This window comes from Rhinatrema bivittatum, chromosome 9 (genome assembly GCF_901001135.1).
Source record: "Rhinatrema bivittatum chromosome 9, aRhiBiv1.1, whole genome shotgun sequence".
Lineage (NCBI taxonomy): Eukaryota > Metazoa > Chordata > Amphibia > Gymnophiona > Rhinatrematidae > Rhinatrema > Rhinatrema bivittatum.
Window position 1 is genome coordinate 179,697,743 of NC_042623.1, and position 21,248 is coordinate 179,718,990.

Consider the following 21,248-nt stretch of genomic DNA (forward strand, 5'->3'; position numbering starts at 1 on the left):
GAACACTACCCACAGTGTGGCATCATCTGCAAGTGCTGGGATCCATGGCATCCACTTGGACTTGGTTCCGGGGGCATTTGCCCACTTACGTCCGTTACAGCGTGCGCCTTTGTCACGTTGGAGTCTGGTGTCAGAGCAATTCCACCTGCCCTTACCCCTGCTTCCAGAGTCCAGAATCAGTCTGTCGTGGTGACTTTCGCCCGACAATCTGGAAAAAGGGGTGGATTTGAACCCACCGAATTGGTTGATAGTCTCCACCAATGCCAGTCTGTCAGGTTGGGGAGCAGTGTGTGACACCAGATCCGCCCAAGGGCTTTGGTCTCTGACAGAGGGCTCGTGGTCCATCAAACGCCTCGAGACAAGAGATGTCCGCCTTGCCCTACAAGCCCTGCCCTGGATTCAGGGACGAATGGTTCGAGTGTTCTCAGACAATGCGACGACAGTGGCTTACATCAACCGACGTGGTGGATCAAGAAGTGGTGCTCGAAGTGCGTCTTCTGTTCGCTTGGGCGGAGCGTCATCTCGGGGGAATTGCCATGTCACAGGAGTAGACAACGTGCAGGCGGACTTCCTCAGACGACAACTCGACCTGGGAGAGTGGGAACTATCTCCCAAAGCGTGAAACCGCATTTGTGTCAGGTGGGGTGTCCCGCAGTTGGACCTGATGGCAACGTGGGAGAATGCGAAGACAGAACGTTTCTTCAGCCGTCAAAGAGAACAAGGCTCAGTGGGTCTCGACGCTCTGGTGTGCCCCTGGTCAACGGGGATTCTGTTGTATGCCTTCCCTCCCTGGCCTCTCATCGGTCGGCTTCTCCGTTGCATTGAACTCCACCCCGGAAGGGTGGTGCTAGTGGCTCCAGAGTGGCCAGGTCGCCCGTGGTTCGCGGATCTGATTCGCATGGCCCTGGCGGGTCCTTTGCAGCTGGCTCATCTACCACGTCTCCTTCGACAAGGTCCCATATTTTCAGATCAGGAGGATTGCTTCTCTCTCGCGGCTTGGCTTTTGAGAGGCAATGTTTACGATTGAGTGGTTATTCTGAACAGGTTATTTCCACTCTATTGCAGGCAAGACGTCCGTCCACTTCTATGGCCTATGTGAGGGTCTGGAGGCTTTTTGAGACCTGGTGTCACCAGCGCTCTTGCAATCCATTAACGGTCGAGGTCTCTCTGGTACTGAACTTTCTGCAACAGGGGCTCCCGAAGGGGGTTGGCGTTCATTTCTCTTCGGGTCCAGGTGTGGCCTTGGGGGCCTTGCGAGAAAAGTTTGCCGATGGTTCGCTTGCAGCACACCCGGACATTATTCGATTTCTCAAGGGGGTCAAACATTTACGGCCTCCCGTCCGTGCAGTGTGTCCAGATTGAAGTTTAAATCTCATATTGCATGTGCTCTGTGGCGCTCCTTTCGAACCTCTATACACAGCTTCCCTGAAAGATCTGACCTTGAAGACTGTGTTCTTGGTGGCCAATTGTTTGGGGCGTCGGATTTCTGAATTGCAGGCCCTGTTGGGCCATGACCCTTTTTTGTGGATTCACGATGATAGCGTGACTTTACGCACAGTTCCTTCCTTTGTTCCTAAGGTAGTTTCGGCCTTCCATGTAAATCAGACAGTGGAGCTTCCGGGGTTCCAGGGGGGTCGACTCAGGCCAAGGATCTTCTTCTTTTGGATGTGCGTCGGGTTTTATTGCGTTATCTAAAGGTTACCAATGCCTTCCGACGCTCCGACCATTTGTTCATTCTTTTTGGGGTTGCAAAGAAAGGGGACAAGGCGTCTAAAGCGACCATATCTCGATGGATTAAAGAGGCTATTACTTCGGCATACTTGGTTCACGGATGCCAAGTGCCTTTGGGTCTCCGAGCTCATTCCACCAGGGCTCAGGCTACTTCCTGGGCGGAGTGTCAGTTACTATCACCTCAGGAGATCTGCTGGGCGGCTGTGTGGTCCTCTTTGCACACATTTACTAAGCATTATCGATTGGACGTTACAGCTTCTGATGAGGCGTCCTTCGGTGCAAGTGTTCTACGTGCGGATCTTTCGGGTTCCTGCCCAGTGTAGGGTGGCTTGGGTATATCCTTGTACGTATAGGGAAAAGAAAATTGGTTCTTACCTGCTAATTTTCGTTCCTATAGTACCAAGGATCAGTCCAGAGGCCCACCCCTTACTTCAGTTACCGAAAGACTATGTTGGCTAGAATTTGCCTAGTTTTTCATGGAGCTCCTTTTTTGCAGAATACGATTGTTGGAGCAGTTTTTTCTAACAGTTAATTTGCTTATGTTGTTTCCTTGGGGCGAAGCGGGGGACAGTGGTTTTTGGTTGACCCTTTGCTGTTTAGTATTGGTTGTTTGGCTTGGGTACAGGTCAATACTGGTGAGGGGGGGGGGGGTCCGTGTCCCCTCCCCTAGGGTGAACTGGGCTTAAATCAGGAGGTAAAAGAGGCAAATTTGGCTCCCCTGCCCCAGGAGAAGCAGAAACCTCCCCCGCAGAAATTCCCAAAATGGCCACCGTTCCCGGGATTTCTCGGGACGGGAACGGCCTGGCCATGCGACGTGGAGCCCAACCCCGGGCTCGATTTGACTGCAGGTCTGAAGAGGAGCCCCCCCCCCCCCCCCGCTGGGAGGCAGAGCGAGCAAACCCCTTCGTGAGAGAGCCGGGAGGCCGGCTCTCCACAGGCCAGACAGAAGTGAGAATGGGGCATGCTAAGCAGGAGCCATGAGAGGTAAGAAAAAAACAGCTGACCTGGGAGTCTCAGAGGAGAGGAGTGGGAGATCGAACCCTGTTCTCTCCTGAAGAAAAAATCTGCTGCTTTTTTTTTTTTTTTTTTACAGAGGCAGGGGAATTCACCTCGCTGATTGTGCACCCGAGGAATTATCCTCTCGGGGCACGGCAGCAGACCAGGGGAGAGGGACTGGCACCACCAGTATCGCCCACTGAAGGTCACCCAGAAGGGAACCTAGGCTGACCAAAATCAAGGGGCAAAGCCCCTCCCCCCCCCCCTAGGAACCCCAAGAGCGAGGGAGACAGGCCTGTCTCCCTGACACAGTCAATCAAAAAAAATTCTTGTTTAACTTTTTTTTTTTTAAGGTATTCAAGAGAATACTTGCGCGAGCTTGCCCAGAAAGAGAAGAGAAGAAAGCCCAAGAGGAAATAAAGGCAAGCTAACAGGGAACTGCAGGGTGAGCTGTTCCACCTGCTGGAGACATAAATACTGAGGGTTGCAGGGTAGGCTCTGTCCTCATATAGGAATACCCTTTAAGTTTTGGTCTGTCTCCACTTGCTGGAAAGGAGGCTCAACCCATGGTCTGGACCAGTGGTCCCCAAACCTGTCCTGGAGGGCCACCAGCCAGTCGGGTTTTTGGGATATCCACAATGAATATGCATGAGAGAAAATGTGCATGTTTTGACTTGGGTACAGGTCAATACTGAGGGACTGCAGGTGGCACTCTTGTATATATGGCAGTGCCCAAAGTTTTGCTCTCTGACTCCACCTGCTGGTAGGGATGCACAACCCACTTCTCTGGACTGATCCTTGGTACTATAGGAACGAAAATTAGCAGGAAAGAACTAATTTTCTTGTCTCGTAGGGGTGGGGAAAACGAGAAAGGTATAGGCTTCTTATGCCACCAATTGGGGCTCCTAGATATTTGGAGGTTCCTCCACCCAGAAGAGAGGGACTGCACACCATATCTCAAGATCTCACCTCTCCCTCTCTCACATTGACTATATCTTAAGCTTCTGCACGGCCTTTCCTGACATTGCTAAAGCTACTATTGAACCACAAGCAATTTCTGACCACACCCCAGTCTCCATTCTTATAAATTCAAGGACTGGCACAGATACCACATGCATTTGGAGATTTCCTAGTCCTCTTAAAGATGATATTAAGTTTCAAGAACATCTGCAAGACAAATGGACTGACTTTGTAACACACAATCACCAGCATCCTGCTTCACCCCAATTCTGGGAAACAGGTAAAGCAGTGCTGCAAGGAGAAATAATCTTTTATGTCAGCTTGAGTAATAAAGCTTTGCATAAAGATATCCTAGATCTGGAGACATTTAAAACAGGAAAAACCCACGTTAACATACAATACCTCCCACACCCAAAGAGGCAAATACTATAGCATCCTAGGACGATTGATTAAGGTATTCAATCTACGAGCTCACTATACCTTGCAGAAAGGGGAACAATATCTTTCACTTTGGGAATAAAATGGGGAAACATATGGCCAACCTGGTGCGTATGACTAAATCCAACCCTTTATTACACGCATGAGAAGACATAATGGCGACTTAGAATCTCATAAGTGGGATATATGCACGATCTTTTGAGTCATTTATGAAACCCTATATACAGCTGATCCTAGTGAGGGGAAGAAAGCAGAGGATTCCTTTTTTAAGGACCTACCTCTCCCAACCCTTTCAGCATCTTGAAATTCCCCACCCCTACGAGACAAGAAAATTCAGCCAAGCCTTCCCGGACACGTAATCTTCACTTGCAACTTCTCACTCTCAAGTAATCTTTCCTTGCGGACACCTTGTCTAGTTTACTATCCTCAATGTTTTATACAGTTTTCATCTCATCCTTTCTGAGTTGATTAGCATTGAATTATCTAATAAGGTTTATGTGATGTTATGACCTGTTTTACTGTTAATAACCACCTCTGTTATGACCTGTTTTACTGTTAATAACCACCTCTGTTCTCTGTATCGCCCTGAGCGAACGTTGTTGTTTCATTGTAAACCGTTGTGATATGTATATTTTACAGGAACATCGGTATAGAAAAGCTATAAAATAAATCTCAATTAGAATTTTTAAACCATCCAAAACAAACCTTCAAAGTCCTGGAAACAATCACTTCGGTACAGTCTGGCAAATCCCCTGAACTTGATGGCTTCTCCTATGACTTTTACAAAATTCTTCACGCACAGCTAGTTACACCTCTGACCAGTTTTTATTTAGATGGACTTTCCAAACAGTCCTTCCCACCAACTTTTAATCTTGTTCACATAACAGTACTCCCCAAACCTGGCAAAGACCTGCTATCACTTGCCTCCTACTGTCCCATTTATCTTCTCAATAGTGATTTGAAATTACTAGCAAAAGTATTAGCTGAAAGACTAAATGTTCTATTACCTGTTCTGATTTTCAACTATCATGTAGGATTTGTTAAAGGGAGGAAGGGTGAATTCTAACATCATTAAGCTACTGACTGCCCTGAATATTTGTCAATTCCATAACACTCCAGCCTAAATCGCATTTGACTGAGAAGGCATTCGACTGCAGATCATGGGCCTACCTCTTCTCAGTACTCCACCAATTTGGATTTCAGGGAGATTTCTTGAACTATCTTCTTCTCTATGACAAACCTGTCTCACAGATTGTGGCTAACAAATGCCTGTCTGGGGATGTCCACCTAAAAAGAGGAGTGCGACAAGGCTGGCCGTTGTCACCCTTGCTTTTATATCCTTTGCTTTATCCCAATCTAATAGGTTTTGGAGACACCCCCCCCCCCCCCCCCCCCCTCACAAACTTTCAGAATTGTCGCATTGGTTTTCTTTACAGAACTGCACTGATCCCTCCCTGTAGTGTTGCAACTCCAAAACTATTTTTGAAAGTTCACTGGCCTTAAAATTAATCAGGATAAATCTGAAGTCATTAATGTTACCAGCACTCTCCAGGCCGACTGGCCTGAGGCTTTCCCCTTACGATGGGTAACAAGCAAACGGGAATACCTAGGCATCAAAATTCCGCTCAAAGTTCAAGATATTTACAAAGCGAAGATAAACCACCAAAACACTAAACAAATGGTAATTGTTACCTCTTTCATTCGTTGGCAGAATCCAACTTTTTAAAATGGTAATCCTCCCTAAGTGGCTTTACATTTTACAGATGACACCTCTTTGGCTTACCAAAAGTGACCATAAATGTTTACTTAGAATCTTAAGCTCATTCATCTGGTGAGGGAAAAGAGCTAGATTATCAATGAAGATACTCACAAAACCTATAACAGAAGGTGGTCTGGGATGCCCACATCTAAACATGTACAATCGTGCAGCCTACGATATGCTTGGGACTGGCTTTTTTCAACCACCACTTTTCATTTTTGTCCCATGACAGAGCCTGTTGGAGTGGTACGGCGTACCCTCACTCAATCCCCTACTTCAGGTGGACTTATAAATGACTCCTCCTCACATTAGGTCCAACAAATTATTTCATACATGTAAGAAGGCTTGATTACAGCTATGTAAGATTTATGATCATCCTCACATGACCTCCCTCATAACAATTGTCAATAACACCTCCTTTTTACCAGATTTAACTGATAATCTTTGTCAAATGGCAATGACAAGGTCTCATTCATATATACCAAATATTTAAGGCTACCACTGGCCACCTACTTGACTTTACAGAGTTAAGTCGGCAATTCTATCTTTCACAGGCCGATTGCTTTGCCTTCGTGCAAGTGAGCCACTTTATAAGGAGTAAACCATCCTTTTTTTCAGTCTGCACATACCCAACAATTAAGGGCAGCCGTACAATTGGGGAAAAGACAACAACCCACAATCTCTTACTTTTATAAAATTTAAGCCGATGCTGAAAAGCCACACTTTCTAGAGAGAATGCATGCAAAATGGAGGGAATGGCCCCTTTTTTCTGTACCATTTGATGAGTTCAAAAATATTTTTACAACTCTCCCTGATATATTGGAAAATATACTTTTACAAGAATCTTACTTCAAATTCCTTTGGCAAACCTACATTACTCCTTCCCAAGCTTTCTGGCTCAAACTGAGCACTTCAGAATTGTGTCCAAAATGCCGTAATGAAGTAGATACTTTCTCCCATTATTTCTGGGAATGCCCATTAATCTTAGCATGCTGGGACAACATGAATACTACATGTGCAAATCTAATGCACACTGTGTTACCTCTAGATCCTAACTTGTGGCTTTTTGGCTTGGAACTCTCATTGCACCAGGAGTTAGACTCTGCAGTTCAACTCTTCCACAAACGAGCCAGTCTCATTGGCAGGAAAGTTATTTTAACCTGCTGGCTAGACTCCCAGGGACCCAATCATGAACATTGGTTTCAGAAAATTATTCATTTATGCTCCCTGGAATATACAATAGCCAGGAGTACTTCACCAAAGAAGTTGGCTATTAGCCTACAAACTTGGTCTGCCTTTCTAGCTTATTTATCCCCTACCATGGTGCAAGAGTTGGACCCAAAATAACGGCAAATTCCTTTGTATGAAAGACTTTTGAAGACAACTGTACTCTAATAGATGCACATATATCTTAAGTTCATATGCTTCAGGGGTGTTTCTAGTTTTTGCGATCCTACACCCTTATAACCACTGCTAATAACTTCTTTTAGAGCTGACTCCAATATCATACGGGAAGAGCACTTTAGCGTGCTGCCCATATTATACTGTATACATTACAATGTGTACCTTATTTATATTGAATACCTTTTATCAGTTAGATTTTCGGTTGGAGTAGAAAAGAGAGGGGGGGAGAGAGGAAAGAATGTTCAACGTTCAAGGAAGTTAGATTCGATACCTATTGTGTTGTTAATGTTGTATAAAACTTTAATAAGTATATTACTAAAAAAAAAAACTACTACAATATCATTTAACTTTAAAAAGGATAAAATGAAAAAACTAATTAGAAGGAAACTAAAAGAAGCAGTTTCAAAAGTTAAAAGTACTTCAGGAGACATGGAGAATGTATAAAAGAACCATTTTGGAAACCCAGATAAAATGCATTTTACAAATTAAAAAAGTTGAAAGAAGGGTCTCCCACAATGGCTAAATGGAGCTGTGAAAATGAGGATATTAATGCCAAAAAGACATCCTTTAAAAAATGGAAAGCAGGTAAAATGAGGAAAATAGGAAAGAGCAAAGCACTGGCAAGTTAGATGTAAAACACTAATAAAGCAGGCCAAGAAAGAATTTAAGGAGACATTTGCCAAAGAGGCAAAAAATAATAATTTTAGGTACATAAAAGCAAGTTTGCTTACCGTAAATGGTGTTTTCTGTAGATAGCAGGATGAATTAGCCATGCTCTCTGGGGATGTCTTCCGGGATGGCCAAGGTGGAGCTTCCCCTAGCTGACAGAGCTTTGCTCTGTGTGAGGCTGTGTGTACTTTCCCACGCAGTGCCATCTTCCTCTCAGTCTTTCGCAAAGCAGATCTGCAAAAACACATGGTGGAGACTGTCCGGGGAGGGGGGCCAGCATGACTAATTCATCCTGCTATCTACGGAAAATGCCGTTTATGGTAAGCAAATTTGCTTTTTCCCCCGCAGATAAGCAGGCTGAGTTAGCCATTCTGTCTGGGAGTCCCCAGCTGAGAAGCAAAGAGTGCAGCCAGAAGAGTTGTCTTTTTTTTTGTTGTTGTTGTTGTTTTTTATATAACTGGATAGCTGCAAGACGTCTGAGTCCAAAGAGCTGTGCTCACCTTCGTCCATGACATGGACAGTCTCCTTACTCCATGACAGAACGGAGTTTGGCTCTTCCCACCAGTGCATCTGTCACCGCTTGATGGTCTAGGCAGTAGTGCACCATGAACGTGTGTAGGGAGGACCACGTGGCCGCTTTGCAAATGTCCTGGATCGGGACTTCCTGGAGATGGGCGACTGAAGCTGCAATCGCCCAAACTTGATGTGCTTTCGGCGAACTGACTACAGTCTAATTGCTTGGCAAAACAGAACTGAATACACTGTGAAATCCAAGTGGAGGGTTCTTTTTGTAACTGGCTGACCCGGGGCATTCGGGTTCAAGGGGATGAACACCTGTGAGGCTCTGGTTTCGGAATGTGTTCTCTGCTTATAATTCACCAAGGTTCGCTTGCAGTCTGACGTATGCAGTCGCCTTTCCCCCTCATTCCGATGAGTTGGTGATTAATAGTGTTGAAGGCAGCAGACAGATCCAGTAGTTCTAGGAGGGAGTCTGTCCCCCTTGTCCCTTTTACAGACTAAGGCCATGTCTCCTTATGTTTGAGATAACCTTGACAAGGGATTCATTAGACCCTCCACCTCACCAGCAGGGGCAGGGTTCTATTTTGTGTCCAAGAAGGACAGAACACTACACCCCGGCATTGACTGAGGGCTCAATGCTTAACGAAAAAGAATCGGTACCCCTTGCCTCTCATTCCAGAACATCTTGACCAACTTCAGAGTGCCAGAATATTTACCAAGTTGGACTTATGCGGCGCTTATAACTTTGTTCGCATCAAGCTAGGTGACGAATGGAAAACAGCCTTCAACATGTGGGATGGTCATTATGAATATCTGGCAATGCTGTTTGGGCTGTGCAGTTTCCCCACAGTGTTTCACAACATGATGAACGAGATCTTTAGGGACCTTCTGTACATCTCAGTAGTAGTATACCTTGACAACATTCTCGTCTTCTCAACGGACCTTCAATCCCATCGTTGGAATTTTTGCCAGGTTCTTCAGCATCTATGGGCTCACAAGCTGTACACCAAGCTCTCTCTCTTAGAGAGAGAGCCTACACTGCTTGGGTATATAACTTCCAGCAGTGGTTTTCACATGGACCTGGAGAAAGTATATTGTATTCAAGATTGGGCACAACCCTCCAGCCTCTGAGTCTTACAGAGGTTCTTTGGATTTGCACTTTATTCCCAGTTACTCTCGGATTGCTGCCCCCCCATGGCACTCAACAAGAAAGGAGCCAATACCAAGACCCGGCCACCTGAAGCAGTCATGGCCTTCCATAAGCTAAATTCAAAAACAACCAAATCCCAAAAATCCTGTATTACACTCAACCAACCAAACTACCAACAGGACCAGCAATGTTATAAATTCAAAAAGAATGTCATAATATATCTCCAGAAGGGTGTCAGTAAGCCGGGAAGCCAGTGTAAGACCATATGACAGGTGGTTGCCCGGTCTACTCAATCATTTACCCCGGAGAGAAAGTAGAGTGATTGGTTTATGTGGAAGGCCGAGGCTACTTTCAGTAGAAAAGAAGGATGGGTCCGTAGGGTTACCATGTCGTGATGAAATTCTAGGTATGGAGAATAGTGAACTAGCACCTGTAACTTGCTTACTCTCTGTGTAGAGGTGAGGGCGACCAGGAATAGTTCCTTCCAGGAGAGGTATCTTGGATGGGCTGAGTCCAAGGGTTCAAGGGGTGGCAGCGTCAGCTGCTCCAGAACAACATAGAGGTCCCACGGGACCAGTGGCTTGTAGAAAGGCAGGTGAAGGCTACCCCGCATTAAGCAAGAGACCAAGGGATGGTTGGCGATAGGAAGTCCCTGGTGTAGATGATGTTAAGCTGTGATCGTGCTGACATGAACTCTCACCTATGCGGTCGCCAGACCCGACTGAAAGAGGAAGTGAAGGTATTTCAAGAGGTGCTCTGGGGAGCATGAGAAAGGGTCAATGCATTTGGAGTCGCACCAAGCGGCGTAGCATAAGCATTTCCCTTGATAGTTGCGCCTGGTAGAGGACTTTCAAGAAGAGATGAGAACATCCTGGACTTCAGCGACAGGCGAAGGTGAGTTAATGTCCTTTCAATCTCCATGTGTGAGGTGGAGGGAGGAGTGCAGTGGGTGGAGCAGCAAGCTCCTGCACTGCGATATCAATGTTGCACTGTGGTCTAGCGGGATGGGATAGACGTACAAGATAGGTGTACCATGGCTGTCTGGGCCACGCCGGGGTGATGAGGATGAGATCCACTGAGTCTAGCATACATTTCTGCTTGTTGAAGACTCCGAGGTTGGGGTAGGACGGTAGTCAGTAAGCGGAATATGGTTGAAAGGGGCGTCGCTGGAAAAAGGCTTTACTATATGCCAGGTAGTACTTCGACCTGACTGGTTCGACAGTGATGCTAAGAACATCAGTGCAATGTTTTGCTCATTCAGCTGCACCATTGTCTCCCGCAACTTGTCCCCAAAGAGATTATCAGGGTGCAAGGGAGGTCCGCTAACTTCTCATGGTCATCTTCATGAGTGGTGCTGGCTCTGAGCCACGCTATCTGGGCAGCAATGCCCCCCGCCGTGGCGCAGGCCAACGTCTCAAAGGCCTCATATATCGTCTGTAGAAGATGTCTGAAACCTTCTTACAGGTCATGGAACTGCTGTGGCATCGCATCCGGTTGCGAGGTGGTGACAACGAATGGCTCTGCAAGCTACTCAAAGATGCCAACGTTCTTTTATCACACATGCAGATGACATTCATCTGTTATGCCCTTTGGGCCCCAATCTCGATCGAGCAATCTCTGAATTCAATTCTAGCCTAGAGAAAGTCTCAAACTGGCTATTGAACCCCCAAAAAACTGAGGCCTTGTGGCTTGGGAAACAGTGCCCTAGATAGGATTCCCCTTTCATTCTCTCACCAGGTCAGAAGTTTGGGTTTCTTCCTGGACTCCAAACTTGCCATTGACACCCAAATTCTGTCAGTACCTAAAGTTGCCTTCTTCCAGTTACACCAACTGCACCACCTTCATTCTTCTTCGATGACCATGCATTTGGAACAGTGATTCAGGCCTGTGTTATTTCCTGCATGGACTATTGTAATGCTCTAAACAGACTCCCCAAGAAACTTCACCATTGCCTACAGCTCATTCAAAACTCAGCTGCTCGAACTTGCTAATGACAAGAAAATATGACCACATCATCCCCCTCCTCAGATCCCTACACTGGCTCCCTCCGCATTACCGGGCAATGTTCAATACTCTGGTCCTCACATTCAAGGCCCTCAAAGGCCTAGCATCTGCCCATCTGTTCAACCATCTCTTCCTCTGCATACCCACTGGCCCTCTGCGCTCACTACCCTAGGCATGCCTGGTTGTGCCAGCCCCCAAAGAACTGAAACTCTAAATCACCAGGAAAAGAACATTTACAGGATCAGCCCCCACCCTCTGGAACTCGATTCCTGGTGAAATCAGACTTGCCCCAATCTGCTTTTGTTCAGGAAATCCCCTCAAACTTGTGAATAGACCTTTGTCCCCTCAGCCCCTCCATCAGAGTCCATTTAAGCCCTCAAGCCAACAGAAACTTCTCCCACTCTGCATTGCCAGAGAATTTCAAACTATATACTCTAGAGTGCTTCCATAAATTTGGTTATGGGGCAAAAAGTTTGAGATGTGTAATGTGAATGAAATTTAAAAAATGTAAATCTTCTAAAAAAAAAATCCAGAAAGATTTGAGTAGGTGGCAACATGAGAAGGCCCTATGTGGTTGGCACAGAAGAGAAGCTGAATGAATGATATGCTAGTTCTTTTCAGGGCACGAAGAAGTGACTCAGACTTAAATCCTATCTGCTACAATATTGAGAGCTGCAGTTCATGCCAATGAAGCACGCTCGAGCAGGTACAGTGGTGCTCGGTAGTTCATGGTCCCCAGATGAACGGGAAGCACACAAGATTGGCACAGATACAAAAGATATGCTGGGGAAAGATTAGCATGGCTAATATAAAGGGGCTTGGGACTAAACTAAAAGGCACAGAAGCTTTGAGAAATGAGTGCATAATTTTATTTGCATTCACAAAAAAAAAGGATACAATTTATTTTAATTGCTTTCTGCAAAAAAAGGACATTCGACCTATGATCTTACCAGTAACACACAAAGCAGATATATAACGCTTGTATAATGTGCAATTTGCATCTGTGATATGAGGTCTGAATAATATTTTAAGTAGAAAGAATGAATTTTTGGGATATTATACTATAAAGGGAAGCCATGTCTCAATAATCAAGTGGAGTTCCTTGAGGATGTGAAGCACACAGGCAAGGTGGATCCAATTTGACTACATAATTGGCTTCACAAAAAGTCTTTAATGAGGTCTGTCACCAAATAAAAAGTTATTTCATGGTTCCAAACTGGTTGACAGGAATCAAAGAGCAGAGCTCATAGTCAATAGTAATCAGTTGAATTTCACAGGGATCAGAGCTGGGACCTGTGCTCTTCAAAAACCATCTGGAAAAGGGAGTAAATGCTGAGGCGGCAAAGTCTGCAGATGAGAACCAAAGCTGCTGGTGAAGAACTTGAAAGGGACCTCAGAATGGAGTGAGTGCAGAATGCAGTGACAGATGAGTTAAGTGCAAAGTGATGCACATGGGAAGAACAATTTTAAATTGAAACTGTCAACTTATGACGGATTCTTCTATCAAATTATTTCAAAATACCATCATATTACACCGAAGATAGCTCTAGCCTGGGATATTTTTATAGACAGTGAGACCTCATATCGCCATCGCCAGAGTCTCATCCCCGCTGCATATCTGCATATCTCACTACGATAAGTGTTCACCTTTCTCACTGCCTTTCATAACATTGTGTACATTGACACAAGAAATTATTACCAAACCTTGACACAAGGAATTATTACCAAACCTTGACAGAGAGACCAATGATTATAATATTTTGATACGGTGTAACAGAGATTCTATCACCGCACAACATTGTTATTGGCGTTTAAGGGCAAACGCATCAAAAGCCCGCCATAATATATGAGGTCTCACTGTCTATAAAAATATCCCAGGCTAGAGCTATCTTCGGTGTAATATGATGGTATTTTGAAATAATTTCATGGGAAGAACAAGCCAAGCTTCAATCCCTCAGTTACAGGCTTGTGTAGTCATTATCCCTCAGGAACGAGATCGTGGGCAACCTATGGATCATTTTCCTGATGTACAGCAGCACCAACACAGCCCAATAGAATATTAGCAATTATTTAAAATAGAATTTATGAACAGACCAGAAAGTATCATTGTACTGTTACATAAATGCATGGTACACCCATCATTTGAATGCCATCTGCAGCTCTGGTCTTCCCATCTCAGTAAGGATACAACACACCTTGAAAAGGTACAGAGAAGAGCAACAAAGATGATTAGTACAACATCTGAATCAGGAGAGACTCGGGAAAGAGATGAGCAAGGGAGACAGCAGAAAGGTGTGGGGAAAGTACATGGGGATGGATTACCATTCACTCTGCCTCCTCAAACAAGATGACCGATGACTATCAGGAGACAGGTTTAATAAAACACAAGACCTTCATCACACAAAGTAGAGTTATCAGGTGGAGCTCTTCACAGGACAAATAGAGGCTGATATTTAACGCTACTTAAGCCAGCTAAGTGGCAGCCACTATCTGGTTTTGTTCAGCGGCCATCACTTATCCGGATGAGTATTTTTCTTGTTAAGTAGATAGCCAGATATCTTGGGTGCAGGCTATGGGCAAGTCGAGGCAGGGCAATGTAACTGGTTAACCAGATAAGTGCCCATATTCAGCTTTATTTGATTAAGTTAGACATGCTCAATAGCAGTTGTAAAGTTATTCGGATATAACTTATCTGACTAACTAGGACTTAACTGATTATATTTAGCAGCATAGCTGTGCTGCTGAATATCCCTTGTAAATCAGCCAGATAAGTTATATCCAGATATCTTTGAATATTGGGCTCAAGGAGATTAGACAAACGTGTGGCAGATAGATCAACAATTTATCCTAACATTCAAGGACGTCTTCCCAGCTTCAGTGCATCCCTAAAGCATGAATGCTAGAAGAGGCTGACGGGATGGACAATGAACTCTTACACGCAAGCTTTGCGCACCTGCTGCTGGCACTCTCTGAGGTGAGATGCTGGGTTAACTGAAATTTTGGCCTGCCCCAGTTTGGGCAGTTCTTGTATGTTTTACGGGAATGTGTCGGGGACTCATTTGTTCCTCGGTTTCCTGGATTCTTGGATGAAAGCCCAGAGTGTTGGTGGTGGGGGTCTTTTGTCAGAGATCAGATATTTGCACCCATCTTAAAATGACCTGTATTACACATTTGTGTGAAACACTGTGAATGTGAGGGCCTAGAGCCTCAAATCGGGAAGGGTGGAGAAAATTAAAACATAAGGCCGAGGTAAAGATAAACCACTTTATTTCCAAGCAGGCTCCTTCATTAAATAAATAGCCTTGCACTGGGTGCATCCCAGTCTCAGGTTATACAGTGTTGGGGTTGTAACAAAGCACATTTAACTTGATGTTTTCATCCCAGTGGCGCAGCAACAGGAAGAGATGGCGCGCTGCCCCTTTGAGGCTGGCAAGGTCCACACCCTCCGGCATCCGCTGGTCCTGCAACCAGTTGTCAGCCTTGGCAGCCACCAACTCCCACTCGGTGAAGAATCCGGCGCACTGGTGCTCAAGCCAGGCCAGGGCCACAGCGGTTGCCCAGCTGCAGCCTTCCAAGTCGCCTTCAGAGTTTAGCCCTCCTTCAGAGATGGCAGGTGAGTTCTCACAGGTGTCTGTCTCAGAGCCTCTCCCACTGTCTGCTTGCTGCCAGCCAGAGCCTAGCACTTCAGGGCAGGAGTTGTAGGACACGTAGAAGAGGCACGACCTGGACTCCCTACCAAGGGGAGTGTGTGGCTCTGAGCCCCCTTCGTGGATGTGTCTGGATTGGTAGTGTAATGCTCTGCCATGGTCCTCTGTGGCCCTTGGGATCCCGGTCAGATCTCTGCTGTCAGGTGGGGAGCTGATTGGTTGTTTGCGGCTGCTGTTGGCTGGGGTGCCTTCAGAGCTGCTCTTTGGTATGAGCGCCCGGGGTAAACTGCTGGAGACGGGGCTTATGCTGGCTCGATGGGAGGAGTAGGGTGAGGCTCTGAGCAGTCTGTCCAGTGGGATCTGTACCACTTGTGCAAATGTGTCATTCAGTTGAAACGCTCCATGCACCAGCTGCAGTCGGACCTGAAGGGAGAGAGAAAATGCAAAACATGCATTGCATGACATGGCAAACATACATTGTACTGTAAAAGAACGGGCTTTCTCTTAAGATCCCTCTTCCAGCTGTGGAGCTATTATCCTTCCTATACTGAGCAAATATGGCAGTCATCTTTCTGTGTTATTCATATAAATACAAAAAAAGTATAGAGCGAGTACTTGGTTCACCTACTCTGTCCAGCATCGGTCCTGCCTACTGTGCTGTTTCATCGTTTGGTCTTCTCCTTATCAATGCTACTAAGGTCCCTTTGTGTCTATCCCGTATGTGCATGAATTCTGCCAAGGCTTTGCTTCCTCTAACCTACACTGTTTATTCCAGGTGTCTACCACCCTCTCAATGTAAAGGTATTTTCTCACATTTCCTCCAAAACCCACTCCCTTCAACTTCATATAAGAAGTATTAGAAATGCCTTACAGGGTCAGACCAAAAGGTCCATCAAACCCAGTATCCTGTCTCCAAAAGTAGCCGATCTGAGTATCCAGTAAAATCTCAATCTTTCTTGCTCATAACCAGAATAAGCAGCGGCTTTTCCAAGGCTACATGGCTAATATGTTTACATCTGTGATGGTCATCTATAATTGAACCCTGGTGCTTGAGATTTTCCTTCTGTGGAAAACGCTTCCTTCTGGTAGTTTATTGAAGCCTGCTAAATGTTTGCATCCCATCTCCCTTTTTATCTTTCTTTCTTCTACAATTTTGTTCCTTAATTCTCTCTGGATATGACATATAGTGGACATTATGTGTTATTTTGCTGGCTGAATTATCTCCAGCCTATCAGAACTGAACACAAGTCTTAAAGTGGGGTCTCACTAGAGACCCGTAGAGAAGTAATATTACTTCTCTCTCTGTTCGAGTGATGGCTCTCTTCATGCACTCCAGCATACTATCTGCTAGTTCTTTCCCTCCAAAATGGTATTTGGTCCCTGGATTTTTACAGTGCAAAATGCTTTTTTAAAATAAATTAAATGAAAGGGTAACATGGCACATTAATCTGCTAGCAGCTTGATGTGTGAGCTCTCAGCCGATCCTAAAATATATCCTTAAAAGATTTGTGGAGTGCTATATTTTAAAGACAAAAATAAGTGCTAAAGACTCACAGAATCATACCATAACAAAACTCTGGGTGGATAATGAAAATAAAAAGAAAAATAAGCTTGGTAAGAGTCAGCCTGAGAAAGACGGACGCAACATGGCCGGAGAGCAGGAAGAAACTACAACTTAGGTATTACCGCATCTGGGGAATTGTTTAAACAATATTTTGAAACATTATTAGAAAAAATGACCTGGGATATAGACACACAACTTGATATAGTTCATGACAAAATGGCATCCGGAGCTCGTGAATTATGCTGGGAGAAATGGCTGCGTCAAAGTGGAAGAGCACACAGAATGGCGGCACTACAATCCAATTCAAACAACAGGCCTCGCTCTTTACTAGTGTAGATTCATAATTTCAGAGATAAGGAGAAATTTCCTTATCTGTTAATTTCCTCCCCGTTAATCCTGCTACATCAGTCCAGCCCCAAAGGGTGGGTTATTTCCTCCTACCAGCAGATGGAGGCAGACAAAACTGTTTTCCTTGTGATATCACAGCCACTACTTAGACGGTGGTTCTAGCAGCAGGAATCCAGTATCCTGACAAAGCTTCAGATCAGACATCATCAACTGAAAGCCAATCAAATATCAACAAGAAAACTGAGAAGTTTTCCTGCAACCTGGAACAGTCGGAGAGAAGAAGCAGAAAAGGAAACCAACACCAAAGACAAGACAAGATGAAATCTCTCAACCATAAAACAAACTATCTGAAAATAGTACAGTTTCACTTCCCATATGGGTCCTGGACTGGTGTTGCAGGACTAAAAGAAAGGAAATGAACAGGTAAGAAAAATTCTCCTCTGTCTCATCCTGCTACACCAGTTCAGTCCTGATGAGTGAGAAGTACCAAAGTTTCATCTACCTGGGCGGAAGGAAGTGAGGGCTGCTTGGAAAACTCCCACACCATAAGACATATCTTCCTGCGCCAGGTCATCCAACTTCATCAAAGTGTGCAGCGAAGACCAAGTGGCCACCCTGCAACTATCAGCCAGCGCAAGTGCATGCACCTCCACCCAGGACGCAGACTGAGCCCGGGCGGAATGCGCACACCCCAGCTCCGGTGGCTTTCTGCCCTTTAGTACATAAGCCGACTCCAGCGTCTCTGTTATCCAGTGAGCTAGGGTAGCCTTGCAGGCTGCTTCCCCCTTACGTGGACCTCCAAAAAGGACAAATAATTTGTTTGACTTGTGGAAGGCATTAATAATCTCCAAGTAAAGTATGACAAGCCTTCAGATGCCCAAGCACCGGAGAGAATGATACTCCAGTCCACATTCCTCCCGGGCAAAAACCAGAAAGGAAACTGGCTAATGATGTGAAACGCCAAGTTGACCTTTGGAAGAAAGGATGGCATTGGTCAAAAAATCACTGCATCCGATGAAATCACCAGAAAAGGGTCTCTACAAAATAGGGCTTGCAACTCAGAGACTCACCATATGGAACAGATCACAACCAGAAAGGCAGTTTTCAGCTATAAGTCTTTCAGTGAACTCTGCTTATAAGGCTTGAATGGGGCCCCCGTTAAGGCTTTCAACACTAGGTTAAGATCCCATGGAGACACAATGGGGTAAAAAGAGGGACATAACCTTTTCATGCCCCTCAAAATGAGGCCACATCCAGGTGAACTGTTGAAGACACCCCTGCAATGGGACCCTAGTAAGACAAAATAGCTGCCACCTGCACCTTTAGAAAGTTTAGGGCCAGCCCTCCCTGAAGGAAGGCTAAGATACAGAAAACCACAGCCCTCCAGGGGGACTCCTCCCTGGACTCACCAGATCCAAATATAAGCCAAGAAAGTAAACTATTTCTGGAAATTACTGCTGAAGAATACCCCTTCCTGTAGAGCCGGATCCTCCATGACCATGAGCCTCTGAGCCAGGAGACCCCCCACGTTCTTCGGAGGCAAAAGGGTTGGTCCACCTGGAACTAGACAAGACCTGCATACTGAAGTCTGTGAGGCAAATCTGGAGCCACCAGAATGATTTAGAATGTCCACGGAGGGAAGAAGTACAGAAAGTCCCCCTCCAGCCAGGACTGTATTAGGGCATTGATCTCCATCGACCCTTGCTTTCTCCAGTAGCTGAAGAAATGGCCGACCTTAGCGATCCACTGGATCACAATCAAGTCCATCTGAGGACAACTCCACCTGCGACAAATCTTGCAAAAGACTGACAAGCTCAGTACCCAGACCCAGCTGTAGTAAAGTGTGGCTGAGGAAGTTAGCCTGGACATTCTTCAGGCCAGTGATGTGTGCTGCCGCAAGGAGCTGGAGATTCTTTTCTTCCCACGGGAAAAGAAGCAACGTCTCCACCAAGACTCCATGACTCCTGGTCACCACCTGCCGATTCACATACACTACCGCAGTAGCATTGTCCAAGAGTATCCTGAAAGGCCCGCCCCTGAAGCAGCAAGAAGAAATTGAGGAGAGCCAGGTGAATCACCCTGGTTTCCAACCAATTGATGAACCACAAGGCCTCCTCCAGAGACCAAGTCCCCTGGGCCACCTGATCCTGACAATGAGCTCCCCAACCCAAGAGGCTCGTGTCAGTTGTTACCAAAATCCAATCCAGTGTGGCTAGACTGATGCCCCTCAGTAAGTGAGCAGGTGCCAACTACCAGTTCAATGACTGGCAGACCGCCAGTCTCAAAGGTGAACTCTATAATCCTGTGAGGTTACTGAGTCAGGAGTGACTCATAGGAGCAGAAGAGAGCACATATGAGCCCTGGCTCATGGAACCAAGTGCAGAATTGCCGCCATCAGTCAAAGTACCTGTAGATAATCCCACACTGAGGGAATAAAGAGTATCATGAAACCCTGAATGTGACTGAGTAGTTTGTACAGGTATACTGTAATTCCCTCGTGCCAGAGGTCTGCTACTGCCATGACCATCACCTTGGTGAAGACCCATGGAGCAGTCTCGAGACTGAAGGGCAATGCTTGGAATTAAAAATGCTCTTGAAGTATACAAAACTGCAGTTTGAATGGGGATATGGAGATAGGCCTCTAACAGGTCCAGGAGCCCAGGAACTCCCCCTGCCAGACTGCCGCCAGAACTGATCTTGAGAGTTTCCATATGGAAACGTGGAACCTGCAGACAACGATTCACATTCTTGAGATCCAGGATGGGCCAGAAGGATCCATCTTTTTTTGGGTACCTCGAAATAAATAGAGAACTGACTTTGACCCTTCTTCAATGGGGAAACTGGTACCACTGGCCTGCAAGAGCTGCAGTTTCAGGAGGAGCTCATGAACTGCCCTCTGCTTGGCTAGAGCAGAGCAAGGGAAGACCATGAAGGCTTCTCGAACAGGGCAATATAGATCCAAGATTTAACCGGCACAAATGATCTCAAACACCCACTGATCAGTCGTTATGTGGGTCCACTCCCTGTAGGCAGCCTCCTATAGGCGTCAAGAGAGAGTGAACCCACAGAACTTCATGAAGAGGCCCTACTGGCTCCTGAAGCAGAGCCGGCATCTCCTCTTTGTCTTCTGGCTCCATGAAAGGACTGAACCTGGCCTCTGGATCCCGAATACATAGTGGAGGTGGCATAAAAAAATTGCCTACCGGGATGTTATCGTTGTGAAGCCTGGAATTATCTGAGACTTCTACAAGCTCTGTAGAAGGAGCAATCCTTATTCTCTGGCAAGCACTGGGCTTAGGATCGCCGAGGTTCTTAACCAACTGGTCCAGATCCTCTCCAAACAGCAGTTTGCCCTTAAACGGAAAATTCCCCAGCCGAGTATTAGACCAAGAGGCGATGTACCGTGACAGAGAGGGCCACTGACTGAGTCAAACTCCATAACAAATCATACAGAGCATTTGCCAAAAAAGCTTCTGCAGTCTCCATCCTGGTCACCTCTGTCCAGAACTACTAGATCCAGAGAAGAAGAGTCTGGACCACTACAGCTAAGCCGATAGAAATCTGTTATTAAAGATACAGATAAGCTTCTCACAGGAGATTCTATTTTTCTATCCTGAGGGTCCTTCAGGAATACACCCCCACCAACAGGGATAGTGGGTCACCTGATCACAACCATAACCAAGGAATCCAGCACCTAAAAAATTTTCAGGAGCGCAGTCTGTGGAAGGGAGTACAATTGCTGCAGGAGGCTGACCACCTCATGCCTGACTCCAGGGTCTCCATTTCATCAACATCATCTCCTTCACTTCTGGATGGAGCAGGAAGTCGATAGTGGTTTTATGTTTACCCTTAATACTGTGGCTTTGACTCCTCCAGACAAAGACACAAAACTGCCTGATCAATCAAAAATCTGATCTCATCCTGGTGGGAGACAGATGATTGAATCATCTTCCAGGCCAGTGCGAATCTCCCCCTCCTCTAGAGACGCTGAGCTCCCCTCATCTTCAGCCTCCTCCACACCCATAGCATCTTCCCACGAGGTTCCAGGCACCTCAATTG

At 45.8% G+C, this 21,248-nt stretch overlaps 1 protein-coding gene across 1 annotated transcript in view; it reads right to left on the reverse strand.

The window, feature by feature from the left end:
* Nucleotides 1-14,880: 14,880 nt before the first annotated feature.
* The window catches only part of VWA5B2 (von Willebrand factor A domain containing 5B2), a 453,973-nt gene continuing 447,605 nt past the window's right edge, over nt 14,881-21,248 (reverse strand). Inside the window, exon 59 of the mRNA XM_029617330.1 lies at nt 14,881-15,700. Coding sequence (XP_029473190.1) covers nt 14,960-15,700 — 741 coding nt within the window. The 3' untranslated portion in view covers nt 14,881-14,959. The remainder of the gene's footprint in view (nt 15,701-21,248) is intronic.